Raw genomic sequence first — 18,788 nt, 5'->3', positions numbered from 1 at the left:
ATAATTAAAAAGTCTCGGCCCCAGCCGAAGAAGCTTACCATCCTTAAACTTTCGGCTGAGGCCGACAGCTGCTAGCATGTTCTCTTGGAAAACATAATGCGTATCGGGGAGCCAAGTCTCCGGGATATGCTGCATTCGGCCGCTGCCCCCCCGGTTCGGCAGCTTGCCGAAGATATTCTGTTGATTAAGGTTTGGATCTGGGCCGTTATCTGCGGGGGGACCTAAACTTCCCATGTCGGGATCAGGCTCAGCAAGGTACCGGGGAGCGCTGAAGACGCAAGGGTGGCCCGGGTCCGTGGGTGCCCTAACCCAAATCCATTGACCTCTCCAGTCCTTGTCTGAAGAGTCGTTCGGCCACATGGTTAGGTACTGGGGCCGAGACTCAATCCGGTACCACCCAGAACCATGACTTCCGTGCCCACTTTGAATATTTGGCACTAGCCGATGAAGCTTTTTGAAGCAGTGCAGGTTCGGCACATACCTGAAGAACTTGCAGACCCATAAGTATGTCATCACCCTTCGGATGCTAGTAGGAGTTAGCTGACATAGGGAAATATTGTAATGGATCAGCAAGTCTCGGACGAATACGTCCAAAGGGAACCTCAGCCCATACTGAAGTTGTCTTGTGTACACCCCCACATACCCCGGGGGTGGACGATGGATTCTATCGGATGCCACGGGCATTCGGCACCAATACCCATCAGCTTCAAGGATGTCGTAATGCAACTCAATTTGTTCGGCAAACCGATATTGTTCGGCATTCTCCACCCACCATGAGTAGGGGCGGTTCTTTATCATGGCCGAAGCTACTTCGGCATCCTCCCACTCTGAAAACCCGGGAAGGATATCCCAAAGGACAGCGGGAACTCCATCGTCCCGCCCAGAAGCGCTCAGCCCCTCCGTTCTCTGAGGAGGAGCCGAGGAAACTGGAGTCGCCCTGATCCCTTCAGCAGGGTCAGACTCTGCTCTTCGTCCATTCCAGGTCCCAATCCTGTTCCTGGGATTGGGAATTGGCCTTGCTCTTCTTGGAGCACGGGCTCTACCCCTAACTCCTCTTGCCATTGATAATTTCGAAGAAAAAAGTCGAAATAAAAGGGAAGGAGTTCAAATTCGAAGGAAAATAAACTAAAATCAAAGGAATTTACCTTAATCTGAAGCGAAAGTTGCCGATTTACGAATTAGTAGTGGCAAGTCTCAGTTTCTAAGCTTAATGCTCGGGGAATTTGCGAAGTTTTGATGCGGGTTCTTGGGTTCTCTCGAGGATTCTGGGTTTGTGTTGGTGAATAAGTGAGAAGAGATGACGCGCCTCTGATTATATCTCCAGAAATGGGAATACGGGGAGTCCGCGTTTCAATTTCTCTTAAATACCCCACTAAGTAACCGTTAAACACACGACCTTGCGATTAAATTGCCCATTATCCGTCCAACTTCCACAATTATCCGCCTTAACTGTTGTTATCTCATTAATTACGGTTTAATTACAGTTTAAATTCAAATTTTTGGATTAATTAAATCATTCACTTCCCTCCTTTTCTGATTAAATCAAACCCGACCCGTCATCCTTCCAAATCGGGTCTGGGGGGCAAGTTGTTTGGGTCCAATTTAGTCCAATTGGGCTTAGGCATTAAATGATCCAATTAAAAGCCCAAGGTCAAGGTTCATCTCTCCAATTGTGCTAAAGTCAAAGATCAGTCCTCAAGGTTAGCCAATTGGGCTAAGGCCCAACTTCTCCATGTATGCAGAGCTATAAAATCCATCAATATTACATTTGTACAATGGGACCTTGTTGAAGGTCCGATGAAGTGGAGAAGACTAGATTCGATCCAAGTAATGTTGGGCCGAAGGTTTCCTGCACAGTAAACACACGTAAACTAGCCTCGGGGGTGTTGCCGAGGAAGGTCCCTCCGATGCTAAAGTCAGTACAGTGCGTAGAAAGAGAACACTATGCAAGAGAATTAGTTGCTTGAGGCTTTGCTTGAATTCATGTACAAATGTAATATTGATGGCTTTTATACCTCTGCATACATGGAGAAGTTGGGCGTTAGCCCAATTGGCTAACCTTGAGGACTGATCTTTGACTTTAGCACAATTGGAGAGATGAACCTTGACCTTGGGCTTTTAATTGGATCATTTAATGCCTAAGCCCAATTGGACTAAATTGGACCCAAACAGCAATGATCAGAACCATAAAGGGTGGGAAGTCAACCTTCCATATGAGAGCCAGTAGCATGAACCCCTAACTGGGAAAAGATCCAAAGAGATTACATAAGAAATAGATAAACATGCAGACCAAAAAAAAGCTGATTTAGTACTACTATCAAAGGAAAGATAAAGAAAATAAATCCTCGCTCTGCATACTTATCAATCACTGCATGAACTCTGCGCTCTATCTCCGGTTTATTATAAGCAAGATTTAAGATCTAGCAATAAGCCAAATTGTGAATATAAACACGACAAACTTATTGAATATTGAGAAAAAGGGTAATATTGGATAATACGTGTTCTGGTGCACCTTTGCTAACCCTATGCATTTTCCCATCACTGTCAATGTACGTCAGAGCTGTACGCTTATCAGTTGGATTAAAAGGGAGGAAGTGAACTTCTTGAATGCCTAGGCGAGCCTTTTCATTGTATCTTGGTTTTCCATTCGAGAGACTCGAGCAGACATCAATACCATTGTATCTGCATCAATTCCCTTGACGAAAACCTACAGGAATATCCAAGTTTAAATGGTGCTACAGCCTAATATTGTGTTTAATGAGGGGGAAAAACTAAAAAAAAAAAAGCAAACCAAACCTCAACAAGGTTCTTGTCAACATACAACTTTTTTAATGTCAGAGTTCCAGTTTTGTCACTGCAAAGTACATCCATGCCTGCCCATTTCCTCTATAGATGTCATTCTCTTTGTTATTGCACCCTAAAGGGTATAGCTCAAAGTCTAGAATTTATAAACAAATAATCCGTAATTTACAAGCATAATGCAAACAGTGAATATAAGTCATCCGAGTTCCTACAAAGTCTCATACCATGTTTCTTCCAAGCAATCATTAGGTAGTACTTATTTTTTTATTACTATAAAAATTACTTATTAATAATATTTACTAAATTATTAGAAGTTTGTATTTGCTTTTCTTCATTACAATTTTGTCTCTTCATTTAAATAAGTTTGCAGGGTTTGTCATCACCGAAAAGGAGAATATTGTTGACCTCGATTAGTTTTGGTGATGACAAGCAAACTCATCACCAAAAAGGGGCATATTGTTGCCTCTATTAGTTTTGGTGATGACAAGAAAACTCAATTTGATAAAGGTGTATTAAGTGTGCAGGTTATTTAGGCAAATTCTTATTAAGAACAAAGTTCCGGGGTAAGACCAAAGTTCCGGGGTTGGAACAAAAGAGGTAAGAACAAAGTTCCGAGGTTGGAACAAAGAGAAGTCCTTAATCTACATATGGCATACACAGCAATTTGAAGTGAAGGAAGCAAAGAAGGTTTTATACTTGGATGTTCTATTTGGCAAGATAGAGTTATCAAAGGTCCATTTGGAATATCATAAAAAGCATAGAGTATTACATGCATTGGCGGATCTACATAGTAACAAGGGGCTACCCCTACAAATTTGGATAAATGTTTTTTAACTGCCTAATTATATTACATGTTAACTATTGCTGCAGTGGTAGAAGGAGAATATCTCAAATTAAGTTTTGAGGCAAGCCCATAAGGGGTTCGATCCCCATTGTGTTTATTTTTTCACTTTTTTCTTTTCTAAGTATTTTTACCCATCTTTCTAAGTACTTTAATAGTTTAATCTATCCTTGCTCCTATAATTTATTTCTTTAACTACGTACAGGAATAAGAAAGCAAAGATTAAAAGTAATTTAAAATTTTCCATTATTCTTAATTATAAAGATTTTTTAGATTTTTTTTTAAAAAAAATTTACAAGTTATTTACGCAGTATATATGGAGTATTGTATTAGCCATAATGATAATTTAGATATGAATTGGAGTATAAAATTACTAGTACTTAATTACTAATTAACATAAAAAGTTTATTATTATTATTATTTTAAATTATTATTATTATTATTATTATATTTCAAAAATAGACAATGTCATACAACCTATAAAAAATTAGTGGGAAGCCAAGATACAATATGAGGGGCCCACTCCTCTAAGTATAACAATTATTTTTTATACGTCTAATATATCTTAGTAATTGTTTTTTTTGAATAAGTTCTCAGTCAAATGTATGTATGTATGTTCAAAATCAAATCGTTAATTAATTTGGAGCACGAAAATGTACTAACGCGTTGCATCGCATCAAAAAAATCATTCGGCTTATTAATTTGATAATCGTTTTTGGAGAATTTTTCAATATATATGAATCCCTAAAATAAAATTCGATTTTAATTTGAGTTTAAATGTTCTTAAACAACTACACACGACTGCGCTACCCCTAATCGAAATCCTGGATCCGCCACTGATTACATGAAGACTACAAAGTATGAGTTATTATTTTTAGGCTTTATGTAAGTGTTTGATATTTTATGATTGGTTGGAACATTAATTGGAAATATAAATAATTTTCGGGTTTGTTAATTGAGTTAAGTTAAAATTTCTTGAGACTCTCCTATTTAGTAGTGTCATATGTAAAGAACATCATTCTAGAGTAAAGGTCATCAACGTTGAACTGTTGCAGATATTTTGATTCAACTCATTGAATGTTACGACTCAAATAACTAGTATGTGTCCTGTTATTGTGCGAAAGAATGTCATTCATTTTTATTATAAATTCATCTCATTTTTATTTTTCTCTTAAATTTGTTAAATATCTCATTTGATTATCAGTTGACAAAATCTATTTATTAACTTTTTCAAATTATCTTCAAATGATGACGAATTTGAAAATTGCTTTACTCTATAATGATGTACGGATCTTTAAAAATGCATATGGCACTAGTGTTATCATAATAAATAGGAACACATTCTAAAATAATACCAAAATCTTTTACCCTCGTTATCTTTTTATTATAGTCTATAATACCAAAATCTCTGTAATAAAAAGACAGTGAGAGTAAAGAGAAAATAATGGTAAGTTCCACTAAACCTTTGGAACTCATTCACATGAACTCCTCAACACACAATGTCTAAAATAATACCAAAATCTCTGTACCCTCATTGGACCACACAAGTCTATGTGAATGAGTTCCAAAGGTTTAGTGGAACTTACCATTTCTTACTTTTAAATGAGGATCTTACTTGTTTCCCTCTCACACATGCATTGCAAACTTTCCCACTTAGAAACTTTATTGAGGGAAGCCTTGCAACAACCTCTTGTGTTCTAAGCTTGTCGATGAGAGGAATACTAGCATGTCCAAAGCGACTATGCCATAAAAGTGAGTCATCTTCAATTCAATGACACTGAGGTAAGTTAGGTTGTTCCTAGGATTGTGTTGAGATCCATAATGTATGAGTTCCCTTTACGAATTCCTTCGAAGATAACCTCCTCATTGTCATAGTTAAGAATTCTACGGGAGTTAGTAGTGAAACTTACAAGAGTTGCCTTTATCACAAATTGTGAAATGCTTAACAAGTTATGTTTAAGACCCTCGACTAAAAATACATTGTCAATTGCATGGGAACTTGACTTTCCTACTTTTCTAATTATGATTATTTCGCCTTTCTTGTTGTTACCAAAGGTTTTCAGTGAGAGAAATTTATATTTGTCTCCTGTCATGTAGTTGGAACATCCACTGTCGAGGTACCAAGTGTTGTTCCCCCTCACTGCGACCTGAAAGAAAACTAATTGTTAGTTTCAGGAACTTGGGTTTCCTCGAGTCCCTTTTCATCACCACTAGTTTTCTTAACCCACGTCATTCTAACAGTATTTTCACTAGGTTAGGTTCCGTGCAATAATGCACGATTGTTAAAGTTCTAATATATGTCATATTATTATAAAATAAACTCTTGCTATATTGATTTAGTACAATTAAGGCAATTTAGGTTTTAGCCAATCTATAAATACCTTATTAAAAATTTACATTAAATAAATTTTAACAAAAAAAAATAAAAAATCAAAACTAAAAAGACACACCAGGAGATGACATGTGTCATTGCTGGTGTCTTTTAGTATATAATTATTGATTTTTGAGCATTTTCTTACTCCTTCTGGAACAAGCTTCTTTCAAATGACCTGTATTACCACAAAAGGAGCACAACTTGCTACTCGGTAAATCTACATATTTATTCTTCTTAGGGCTCTGCTTATTATCGGAAAAACCTAATCTTTCTCTTTTTCTAACTTGAGCATCAAGGATATAGTTAGGAGTAACTTTAGGAACTTCCTTCCTACTGGCATTAAGAAGTTCCTTTTCAAGTTTTTCCTTTTGTTCCTTAACAGTAACAAGGTCATTATTCAGTTTCTCAAAATCAGCATTGAAAATACGCATATGTGTCTCAATAGAACTAAAAGAATCTAGACTAGCATTAAATAATTTATATTGAGCAAGTTCTACCTTAAGAGTAATATTCTCATGCTTGGTACGTTCAAAAGAATCTTTTAGCAAAGTGTTCTAATCCAAAAGATCAAAGAACCTACTTTGAAGGTCTTATCTAGTACTGTTCAAATAAATGATGTGGTCCTTACTAATTTTGAGAGCTTTATCACTTTGTTCCTTTACTATACTAAGCTTTTTAAAATCATCCAATGTTTGTAACGGCAATTCAATTAACTTTTCCTTACATAAGACACAAAGGGTTTTGGAACATACCACATTTGATGGAACATCTTTCTTTTCTTTAATTTTAGCCATTAGACATAGATTGGCCATCTCTTCATTTTGTGGCTCCTCATCATCTTCTAATTGAGTCACTACCCGAAGCTGCAATCATTGTCTTGCGATAGACGGATTTTCCAAAGGTTCGTTTGTCGTATCTTTCTTTTGTCGCTCCTTTGCTTTGGCTTCACCTTGATTAGTTTCCCACAGAGAACACTCACGAATAAGGTGTTCCAAACTTCCACACTTCAAGCATCCGAGATCAAGTTAAGAATTGGATATTCCATTGCTCTGATTTTTACCCTTTTGGTTTCCAATTTTAAACTTTTTATAGAATCTCCTAAACTTATTAACCGTCATGGCAACTCCTTCATCAGGTATCTTCTTGTTCCTCAAGAGCGCAAGTCCATGGTTTTTGGAACTCTCTGTGTTACTAGCTCCAAGGTGCAGCTCATGAGTCATGAGAGATCCGTCAGTTGCTCAATATTGATTTTTGTGAAATCCTTTGTTTCTTGCAACGCAGTAACCTTGACTCTCCATCTCTCATCTTATGGAAGGCTTCTAAGGATCTATCGTACCTGTTCATCAATTGATATAGTTCTTCCAAGAGAGACTAACTCATTAGTTATGTTAGTAAAACAAGTAATATTTCTTGAATGGATTCTTTTGGATTCATTTCAAATCGTTCATATTTAGACATCAAAAGGTCTATTTTGGAACGCTTAACTTCGTTTGTTCCTTCGTGAGTGAATTGTAACAAATCCAAATCTGCTTTGCATTCTTGCACCCCATGACTCTCTTATGTTCATAAGGTCCAAGACCACAATGAAGCAATTTTACAGCTCTAGCATTAACCTCCATTTTATCAAAATCATCTTTATCATACTCGGAGATTGGTTTAGGGATTACCTCGTTCTCGGCATTGTTAGTTGTTACCTCAAAGTCGCTCACTTCAATAACTCGCCACACTATAGTTTTCTGCTTTAATGAAGATTTCCATGCGGTTCTTCCAATAGGAAAAGAATTTGTCATTGAACATCATAGGCCTCTAAGTAGAGTAACCTTCTTCAAGTTTCTCGTGTGTGTTCATTTTGTTTGGATCACACAACTCAACATACCCGTTATGATACCACTTGTTAACTTAGATAGAACACACAAGAGGGGGTGAATTGTGTAGGAACTAGACTAGTGTTCCCAAATTTTGCGGAAATTAAAAACGTAGAACGAAATAAAGAGATGCAAAGAGATTTTACGTGGAAACTCCTTGTGCCCAACAAGGAGAAAAACCCCAACCACTTAGGATTTTCGAACAAGACTTCACTAAATAGGGCAACTACTCCGTTGAAACCTATAAGAAACTCGACAAAATTTAAGTTCCAATAAGAACCTAAGCCGACCCCAAATGCTCACTCTAGCTTCTACTCCGAAGCCTACACTCAAGACTTAGCACTAAGTCTTTACAAAGATCACTCAACCCTTTCCCAAATTACAACTCAGTAATTTAAACTCTACGTGTTTAGATGATCTTACAATAGCTGGAATAAAGAAATACTCTCACTTACACAAAATATATTTTTCACTCAAATATTGTACGATTGTCAGGATGTCGCAATTCCCTTTTTATACTGTTTCATCAACCCAACCACCTTCTCCACATTCTCCACTACTTGAGGTGGTGTTCCTAAACTTTAGAAACTAACTCAAGCAATGTAGAGAAGTCAAGAAGGTTGTTCAATATAGAACGTGGGAAGAGGTTTGAATAAATCTTTTCCTTGGAGAGTAATTTAAGGAATCAGTTAAAATCTTTTTACAAAAGATATTTATTTTGTTAAAAAGAAAATATCAAAGAAATATCTTTTTATAATTTTAAACAAAACCGAAAATAAGATAAAATCCAATTTTATAAAACTGATCGTTTCAATTTTAATTCCAATTAACTCTTATATTCCTTATGTTCCAACCAATCATAAAATATCAAACACATTTTTTTTTAACAACAGAAATATCAAACACTTACATAAGGCTTAAAAATGATAACTCATACTTTTTAGTCTTCATGTAATACTTGATGCTTTTTATGATATTCCAATTGGACCTTTGATAACTCTATCTTGCCAAATGGAACATCCAAGCATAAAACCTTCTTTGCTTCCTTCACTTCAAATTGCTGTGTATGCCATATGTAGATTAAGGACTTCTCTTTGTTCTAACCCCGGAACTTTGTTCTTAATAAGAACTTGCCTAAATAACCTGCACACTTAATACACCTTGATCAAATTGAGTTTGCTTGTCATCACCAAAACTAATCGAGGTCAACAAAGCATAACCTTTGAACTAAAATGTTACTGCTACTTGTTACCAACCTGCTCAGCTAAACGATGGGAACCTATAGCCATGGTAACAGATAAAACTGTTGGCATAGCAATAGGAATTCCACCAATGAGAAGCACCAATAAGTTATCAATTCCAACACAATATTGAAAGTGTAGAATTGGGTACATAACTATGATCTCCACCAGCATTCCCACAGCAATAGAACAAATACGACTAAGATACCCATCCTATTATGGTATCTGGGTGGCTTCAACCCTCAATTGATAGAAAGGCATACAAAAAATCATCAAAAAAAAAAATGTTAAACACAATGTATAACATGTACAGTCTAATCAAGCATAAGAAAGAAACTTTAAACTCAAGAATCTAATGCACAAGACAGAAACTGACCAATAAACCATAACCTGATATCAGAACTGGTACCCATACTTGTAGCCTTGTAGGACCTGAGCAACTGATATCCTTAATGAAACTCCAACTAAGTTCTTCAATCTAGCCTCTTATCTCAACAAACTTATGAGAGTTGCCACATAGAAAGGGCATAACTGAATTCGATTGTAATAAAACTTTACCAACTAGATTATCAATACTTCTAAGACCTTGAATCTCAATAATACAAGCCAGCTCTTGAGAAATTTTTGTGTTACTCTGGCCCTTATACGTATTATAAAATGATTGTCATGGTTTAAGATATTTGAAGCATGCATCATGTGCAGTCCTAGTACATTAAAATCTGGGAGTAAAGTAAAAGGCATGTAAACATCTAAAACTGCATTAAAGTTATTCGCTTATTCACACTTTTGAAACTCTCATATCTCCGCCAACAAAATACAGGTTTGAAGAACATATGTGGAATTGTGGAGACATAAAACCAAGTAAATAACGGATAAAAACACTGACCAAAAATATGCAATAATTACTATGAGTAATTTTATCAACATTCAACAATAAAGCTTATGATATCTCCTTCTTTAAGCAGAAATCATTTTACCAAATATATATCTAAATTAAGTGAATAATACAAGATATGGGTATAAAAACAAAAATATCCCATCAATTAAAGATGATTTCAGCTAGTTAAAGAAATCTTTGTCCTATACCCTACTGTAGATTAAGTTTTTCTACGTATTACTTTACACGTCAATCATGTAAAAGCAATGGATCTCCAGAACTGTCCTATTTACCATCAGGAACCTCCTGCATAAACATCTCAGACATAGACCTCAATACATGTTCAGATAAGAAAGAAGGCAGGAAAAAGAAAAAAAAAAAAAAAAAAAAAAAAAAAAAAAGAGGAAAGAGAAGAAGACATAAAGAAAGGAAATACATATAGGCAGAGAACAATGGTTACCTGGTATGCCACAGCAAGAGACCTTAACCCTCGTTCTGCATACTTATCCATCACTGCATGAACTCTGATCTATCTCCGATTTATTATAAGCAGTTTTAAGATCTACCAATAAGCCAAATTATGAACATAAACATGTCAGACTTGTCAAAAATTGAGAAAACGGGTAAAATTAAAAAATACCTGTTCTGGTGCACCTTTGCTAACACTATGCATTTTCCCATCACTGTCAATGTACATCAGAGCTGTATGCTTATCAGTTGGATTAAAAGGAAGGAAGTGAACTTCTTGAATGCCTAGGCGAGCCTTTTCATTGAGGAAAGAGTATAATGAGAGCAGGACAAAATAAGGTGAAAAACCATGTTTCCTAATATTACGTAGATAATTAGATTACCTCCTTTGGATCAGCTAATGTCCCAACTATAGCAGCATCAATTGCATCTTGGTTTTCCATTCGAGAGGCTCGAGCAGCCATCAATACCATTGTATCTGCATCAATTCCCTTGACGAAAACCTGCAGGAATATTCATTTTGTGCTTAATGAAGGGAAAAAACTAAATAAAGCAATTAAAAAGCAAACCAAACCTCAACAAGGTTCTTGTCAACAGACAACTTATTTAATGTCAGAGTTCCTGTTTTGTCACTGCAAAGTACATCCATGCCTGCCATTTCCTTTATAGCTGTCATTCTCTTCGTTATTGTACCCTAACGGGTACAGATATATAGCTCAGAGTCTAGAATCTATTTATAAAAAAAAAAAATTGAAAAAAAAAAAAACAACCATAACCTTTTAACTAAAATGTTACTGCTACTTGTTACCAACCTGCTCAGCTAAACGATGGGAACCTGTAGCCATGGTAACAGATAAAACTGTTGGCATAGCAATAGGAATTGCACCACTGAGAAGTGACAATATTTAAACAATCAAGTACCAAGAATAACAGCAAAATAAGATCCTGAATTCAATTTCCAAGTTTCAATAACTGTCTACAAGAACAACAAAACTGATAAGTATAAAATACACAACCGGTCTCCTCCAGTATTATTTCACCCTGATAATGAAGAGGGAGATCAAAAACCAGCTTTAATTCTACCAACCGGAAAAAAAGAAAGTTTAAAATAAATTAGGAATATTAAGATGCTACTAACTTTTGCTTCTTTCCTTTCTTAGTACTATCACCTATTTCACCATTCAGCATTCTTGATAAAACATCAGCTTGCTTCGAGTTTCCCTCCTCATTCAGGGTTTTGATTAAACTCTCGTAGCTGCTCTTATCAGTCACGCCGCCCTTTAGTGATATTTTGCACAATATTGAGTATGCGTTTAGAGTCTTACCAGCACCTATAAGGGCATCCAGCACCTTGTCATAGCTCGAAAAGTCCAATGTAAAATCTCTCTCCAAAGCAAAATCTAAAAGTTTCAGAGCAGCTATTGTCTTTCCCTTATCACTCATAACTGATAAAAGATTATCGATATCTGGTGCACAACCACTGTGCATCAATAGCTCAATTCTTCCAAGAGCTTCCTCAACATGACCTCTCATGAACAGAGCCTCTAAAATCTTTGCAGATAAGTCCATGTTATCCGTCAACCCCTTCTCCAACATCATCTTCATGACACGGCTAGCTGTTTGCACCCTTTCATCATTGAAAAGACCCTCCATGACTGCTCTGAACACAGCTGAGTCAGGCAAGTGGTCATTCTCAATCATACTATCAAGAACGGTTTTGGCATCAGCTGGTTCCCCTTTCTCCAAGAAACTATGGATAAGTAACTTGTAGGCATCTGCTTTTGATGAGACCCCTCTCCTGATCATGATGTTCAGCAATTCAAATGCAGCTTCAGGATTCTTCTCTTTAGAATGCCCACGGATCAAATTATTGAAAGCTTTAGGATCCTGGACACCCTTTTTCATCAGCTGCCTGAAAAGGGTTTCTGCTCTTTTAGTGTCACCATTGTTGCATAGATATTCAATAATTGCATTATAAGAAGTTGGCTCCATATCCAAGGTACTCTGTGGCCTCAGTACTATATCTTTCTCAATAAGCTTGTCTAGTAAATTCACTGCCTGATCATAGGCCTTAGCCTTACATGAGTTTTCAATCAAGATCCCATAATGTCCAGCCTCAGTCGGAATGCTCAATCTAATCATTGCTTTAAGCACATCCACAGCAGCATTCAAGTTACCTGACTCGCACTGGCAGTTCAACAACTTTACAAAGATCGAATTATCCTTGGGAGCAGCATGTCTCTCTACCATTTCCCTCAAGACTATCTGAGCTTCAGATGGTTTCTTAGCATCACAAAGCCCAGGCAACAGCGTCGAATATGTAACTGAATTTGGCCTGATACCAAAATCCTTCATCTCCTGAAACATTCTAAGTGCATCATCTACCTTTCCCATGGCAACATAACCTTTAATCATAGTAGTATAGCTTATAACAGTAGGGGCTATATTCTTTCCCTTCATCTCCACGAAAAACTTCTCCGCTTCTTCTATATTCTTCAACCGATAAAACCCATTAATCATTGTATTATACGTAACCACATCAGGCATAATCCCTCGGTTCCTCATATCCTCGTAAAACCTATTGGCAGTCTCAGCCTTTTGACACAGAAAGAATCCCCACAACAAGATATTGAACGTATGCTTAGTAGGTGCAATCCCCTCCTCCAACATCTTATTATAGTACCGTTTCGCCATCATATACCTCCCTTGCCGCAATATCACTTTAAACAAAGCATCATATGATTTCCCTGTCCTCTCCACACCCAACTCCTTCATCTGCTGAAATATCTTCACAGACTCCTGAACAATCTCATTCTTACCATAACTCTCAATCAACACAACAAACATATCTTCATCAAAATGAACACCCTTTTTCGGCATATCCATTAGGATTTCCCGGGCATGATTGAGCTTCAATGATCGGCCTAATCTCTCAATAATTTTCATATGGGTCTCTCTATCATGTTTAAATAAACCCGACCGTTCGATCCACCGGAAGAACTGGAGCGCGTGCTCCGTCTTCCGGGAACTATCCAACACATTCAATACAAGAGATTGATCAAATTGAGGCACTAAATTACGAATTGAATTCTGTAAACGAGTTGTCCAAGCTCTATTAGCCATCATTCTAGCAATAATATCCTCAGTTTTTTCTGGGTTTCGATTCTTACCTCTTGGAGTCCTCTGTTTCTGCTCTGTTCCACCTTCAACCAAAGTACCACCTTCATATTTTTCACTTTCATTGCTTGTTTCTTGGATTGGATCAATGGAGGGAAAAGATTCAGGTAATGGGTCATCAACAGAAGTGGTAGAACAAAATTGTTTGATGAGATTTAAAGGGGATTTACCCGAGATCCCATAAAACCCAGGATAAACCCTAGGTGGTCGTAAATGTTGCAATTTTGAGCAAGAAAGTTTCGCCATTTTCAGAATAACTTAGAGAAATCAATGGAAATGAGGTTATTCGAGTGAGAAACTTTGGAAGTGTTGAAGAAATCACAGTGATTCAGCCATTTTCAGGCGTATGAGTGGTTTAGGGTTTATTTGCAGCGCTTTAGGCAGAGGTCAAATGTTTGGTTTTAGTTTGGGCTTTCTCTTACTAGCCCGCTTTAGACATGGCAATCCTATCCCAACCCGAATGACTTGACCAGTAACCCAAAATCATTGACTCGAAAATGACCTGAATCTGAATTAATTCGACCTGATCCGACTCGAATACAACCCGAAATGAAGTTGAATCGAATGTGACCCGATGCTCGAAATGATATGACCCAAATGACCTGACTCGAAAGTGACTTAAAACCCGAAATTGACCTGACTCGATGTGACCTAATTGACTCAAACCGACACGACCCGAAATGACACGAATCAAAATGACCCGACCCAAAGTGACCCAATAGGTACTCAATTTTTTTTTTTTTTTTTTTAAGGAAATATACTTTAGTTTCTAATATTATTATATAAAAGTTATTCTTAGGCTTTGTTATTTAGAGCTGCTCTGTTATGCTATTCTGAAATTTGCTCTACTGTGCTTCAATATGCTCTTTTCTGCCCGGCTATGCTCTACTTAAAAATAATACTTAATATTGAATTATTATTAATAACTAATATTTAACAATAATAATAAATAATTAATCTTTAATAATAATAATAATAATAAATATTTAATATTTAATAATTATAATAATAATTAATATTGAATTATAATAATAATAATAAATAATTAATATTTAATAATAATAACAATAATAATAATAATGATAATAATAGTAATAATAATAATAATAATTTTTAATAATTATAATAATTGAATTTTTATAATAAAAATTAATATTTAAAGATGATAACTAATATTTAAAGATAAAAATAATTATTATTTTTTAATAATAATAAATAAATAATATTTAATAATTATTATTATTATTACTATAATTATAATATTTAATATTAATATTTAATAATAATAATAATAATAATAATAATAATAATAATAATAATAATAATAATCATCTAGTAGTAGTAGTAGGAGGAGGAGGAGGAAGAGTAGTAGTAGTAGTAGTAGTAGGAGGTGGAGGAGGAGTAGGAGTAGGAGGAGTAGGAGTAGTAGTAGAAGTAGGAGTAGGAGTAGTAGCAGCATGGGTAGGAGTAGTAGCAGCAGCAGTAGTAATTATAATAATGAAATATGCTCTACTCTTCTCTGTTGACTCCTACTCTACTAGAAGCTCAAAAGAACATGGACTTTCTTAAAAAAAAGTTATTCTTATTATTGAAATAAGAGGGAATTTTCCCACAAAATTGTTAAGTGGATTTATTTTTGGCGACTCGGCCCTAACTTGACCCGATCCGAAGTGGGCCCGAAAATAGTCTTGAAAATGACTTAACCAAACTTATCCAAACCCGAATTGACACAACTCGAACAGACTTGACCCGACCCAAACTCAAACTAAAGTATTGACCCGAAACCTAAACTAACCCGATTCGACTCGAACTCGACCCAAATATTAGTCGACTAGACCCGAACGACCTGTTTGACAGGTCTAGTCTGTTTAAGAGGAATCGATTTTAACGTTCCGTTATATAAAAATACGCCCTCTATTTTTTTTTTAACGAATGAAAAATTATAAAAGTAAAAGAGAACGAAATATGAATAGGGGGCCTTCGGTTTTAGAGATTTGAAACAACATGAATCTGAAACTACTAAACTAAAGCCACATCTATAGTGATTCCAACATTAAAAAAAGGAAAAATTGATTCTAATAATCCCACTTTTGATCGGTTCGCTATTAATAATCCCACCTTTTGATTATTATCTAATAATCCCACCTTTGAAGCACATTCTCTTCTAATGGACCTTTATGACTGGTGACCTATTCTTTGGGTAAATTTTTTTTTTTTTTTTAATTCCTTGGTTACGCTCCAGCCTCCTTTCCCTCATCACCAGGCAATCCCCCTACATTTCCGACCACCAGACACCACCACCAACAACAATAAAATACATTCAGCCCCCATACACCACGCAATGACGCAATCCCTTTGCCCTCAGTTGCTCAATCATCAGCAGTCACGACACCATCACGCACAACTCTTTTCCAGCCACCGTCACTCAACAATGCAGCAGCAACCAACAATCACCAGAATACAGCAACAACCACCTCATCACAGATATAGTGAATATACAAGTGGAGAGTTGTATGGAGCATATAATAATTGAATTTGAAGCCGCCATTAGCAATACAAAGTACACCAAGTTCTGTTTCAAATTGCAATTTAGGAAGAAAAAGAAACGTAAAACAACCTCTTTTGGGGTGCTTTGCAGTTTGCACCTCTATATTTAATTACCTTTTAATTTAATTTAATTAATTTTTTATATAATTATTTATTTTCATTTCTGCCACCAAGCGACAACAATTCTACCTCACCACCCACAATCATACTTCCAACCTCTAATCAAGCAATTTGACACCAATAATTTCAATAGATGCTCCAATTTGAACACCGAAGACGCACCATTGTTGGGGTGGTGTTTTTAAAGGGTTAAGGAAGGTTGGGGTAGGGTGTTTTGGTGTGTGGGAGGGCTGAAATAAAGCGTTTTAGTATGGGGATAGGTTGGGTTAGGGTGTTTCGGGTGTGAGAGTGGTTGTGATGGGCTGTTTCAAGGGTGGGCAAGGATGGGATCTGGTGTTTGGGGTCGTGGGTACCGGTGTGGGTGGCTGATTGCAGGGGTGAGAGATATTTTGCCTAACCGGGAAGTATGGAGGATTGAGGTGAAAAGGACAAGGAAGAAGGAAAGGAAAAAAATGGAAAAAAAATATTTCAACGAATTACAAAGTGCCACATGACATATTAACCCATTCTACCGGTTACCAACAGGTCAGGGACCATTAGAAGTGAATGCACCCCAAAGGTAGAATTATTAGATAATAATCAAAAGGTGGGATTATTTGCAACGAATCGGATAAAGGTGGGATTATTAGATTCAATTTTTCCTTAAAAAAATTAAACCTAATGATGTGGTATCAATAAATCCAATATCATAATATAATTAATCAAGCTAATTAGCTATACATATAGGTTTAGGGCATGTTCTCTTCGTCTTAATTTCAATTCAGTTTAGTTCATCGCCAATTTGTTCAGTTTAGTTTAGTTCAATTCAGTTCTTAATTTGCTTCTCTTTAAATGGCCCCTAAAACCTTAACCGACTGATTTTCGACACGTAAACTGATGATAAATTTGAATCGGGTTGCAATATACAATTTATAAGAACTTTTGGGCTGCAATTTGCAATTTTTTTAAAAGACTGCAATTTTCAAAATACTAGCTTTAAATGGCTGCAATTTGCAAATTTTCCTTCGATTTATTATGTATGAATTTTGTTAATAAATTTCGTTCTTCATTTTTTTTGTTCGTAATTCTTATGTATGAATTTCGATTTATTATGTGGTGATTTTGTGCTTAATCTCGATTGATTAGGTTTTTTATCTGATTTTTTGAATTCCTATGAATTGGATTGTGTTAGCTTCGATCAATTTGATTTGTGTATGAATTTCGATTAAAAATATGAACATGCATTAAAAATATGAATATGCATTAAAAATATGAACATGAATTAAAAATATGAATACATGCATTTTAGAAATGAACATACGCATTCAAAATATGAACATATGCATTGGTATATTTTTTGAATGCGTATAAACACAAGCATTTTAGAAGGTGAACATATACATACAAAAACATGAACATATGGATTTCAGAAAGTGAACATATACATTTCTGAAAGTTTACAAAAGCATTTTAGAAAATTTACCTAAGCATTTAAAATATGAACATAAGCATTTAAGAAAGTGAACATATGCATAAAAATATATGAACATATGCAATCCAGAAAGTGAACATAATCAAGCAAAATATGTATATGAACACAAGCATAAAAAATATGAACACATGCATTTCAGAATAGAATATATGAACATAAGCATAAAATATATGAACATATGCTGAGGTTCCCTAAGTGAACATAACCATAAAATATATGAACACATGCATTTCATAATAGATATATGAACATATAGGCATGCTTTTTAGAAAGTGAACATAGGTATTAAATATATGAACACATGCATTTCAAAAAGTGAACATAACCATTTAAAATATGAACATATTAATTGTTTTCCTTAGTGAATGCATAAAAAATATGAACTAAAAAAATTTCACTAGTTAACAAATAATTTCCGAAGAATAGAGTTTCAAAAAATTCAGATAAAAATTCACATAAATTCGGACAAATATCAGTGAAAATTTACCTTTACTTGGGATAACCCTGTTGATTTTGCATCTCTTCTCATACATCCATTGTTAATTTTTCAGTTTTTAGTGAAGTAAACTCATGTAGAGGAGAGAGAATGAAGTTTTGAGATAGAAAATTAGAGAAACTAATCGCATAAATTTTTGAAAATTTAATGAGACAGAAGTAAAATGGTTTTAAAAAAAATTAATAAATTGAAAGCCAAAATATGGCGGTTGGGAAGTGGGTCGCGTTTTTGTTTGGGCGAGTTTTACAACTGGGCTTATTTATTAGGCCAGTGTTGCATCTATCCCATGAGCATAAGGATGCATGTAAGACCAATTGCTTCAAACAAGCCTTAGCTTGTAATTCCTCTGAATATCTATTTGACATTAATACACTAATGGCCATTTAGAGGGGCAAATGGTGGTCTGTCATATTTTGGGCAAAAGAACATCTGGGAATTTATTTATTTATTTTTTTTTTTACATGGGGTCCGAAATTCTCTGGAAATTTCTAGAGTGTTCAGAAAATATT

General features: G+C 35.5%; 2 protein-coding genes and 1 pseudogene across 2 annotated transcripts; all 3 read right to left on the bottom strand.

Annotated features, from left to right (window-relative positions):
* Window positions 1-2,217: 2,217 nt before the first annotated feature.
* Window positions 2,218-11,293, bottom strand: LOC110683089 (annotated as a pseudogene).
* Window positions 10,286-11,337, bottom strand: LOC110682924 (plasma membrane ATPase 2-like). The gene is made up of 6 exons (XM_021859275.1): window positions 11,281-11,337; window positions 11,043-11,162; window positions 10,852-10,971; window positions 10,641-10,763; window positions 10,461-10,529; window positions 10,286-10,306 (listed from the first exon to the last, which is right to left on the bottom strand). Exons 1-6 carry the CDS (start codon window positions 11,335-11,337, stop codon window positions 10,286-10,288), a joined length of 510 nt encoding a protein of 169 aa, XP_021714967.1.
* A 58-nt stretch (window positions 11,338-11,395) lies between these two features.
* On the bottom strand, window positions 11,396-14,051 carry LOC110683088 (pentatricopeptide repeat-containing protein At2g37230-like). Its single transcript, XM_021859438.1, has one exon. It carries the CDS (start codon window positions 13,889-13,891, stop codon window positions 11,591-11,593), a length of 2,301 nt encoding a protein of 766 aa, XP_021715130.1. The 5' UTR covers window positions 13,892-14,051; the 3' UTR covers window positions 11,396-11,590.
* Between the last annotated feature and the right edge of the window lie 4,737 nt (window positions 14,052-18,788).

This window comes from Chenopodium quinoa, unplaced genomic scaffold (genome assembly GCF_001683475.1).
Source record: "Chenopodium quinoa cultivar QQ74 unplaced genomic scaffold, ASM168347v1, whole genome shotgun sequence".
In the NCBI taxonomy this organism is placed as follows: Eukaryota; Viridiplantae; Streptophyta; class Magnoliopsida; order Caryophyllales; family Amaranthaceae; genus Chenopodium; species Chenopodium quinoa.
Note: the sequence above shows the minus strand (reverse complement) of the source record. Positions and strands in the feature narration are given on the sequence as shown.

Excerpts from the sequence above, each read along its gene's own strand:
- LOC110682924 (XM_021859275.1), bottom strand. The coding sequence starts at position 11,337 with ATGCCAACAGTTTTATCTGTTACCATGGCTACAGGTTCCCATCGTTTA. Across the intron at positions 10,530-10,640 it reads GCAAAGGTGCACCAGAACAG|ATCAGAGTTCATGCAGTGAT; the intron begins GTATTTTTTAAT and ends AATCGGAGATAG. Across the intron at positions 10,307-10,460 it reads CTCTTGCTGTGGCATACCAG|GAGGTTCCTGATGGTAAATA; the intron begins GTAACCATTGTT and ends ATGTTTATGCAG.
- LOC110683088 (XM_021859438.1), bottom strand. The coding sequence starts at position 13,891 with ATGGCGAAACTTTCTTGCTCAAAATTGCAACATTTACGACCACCTAGG.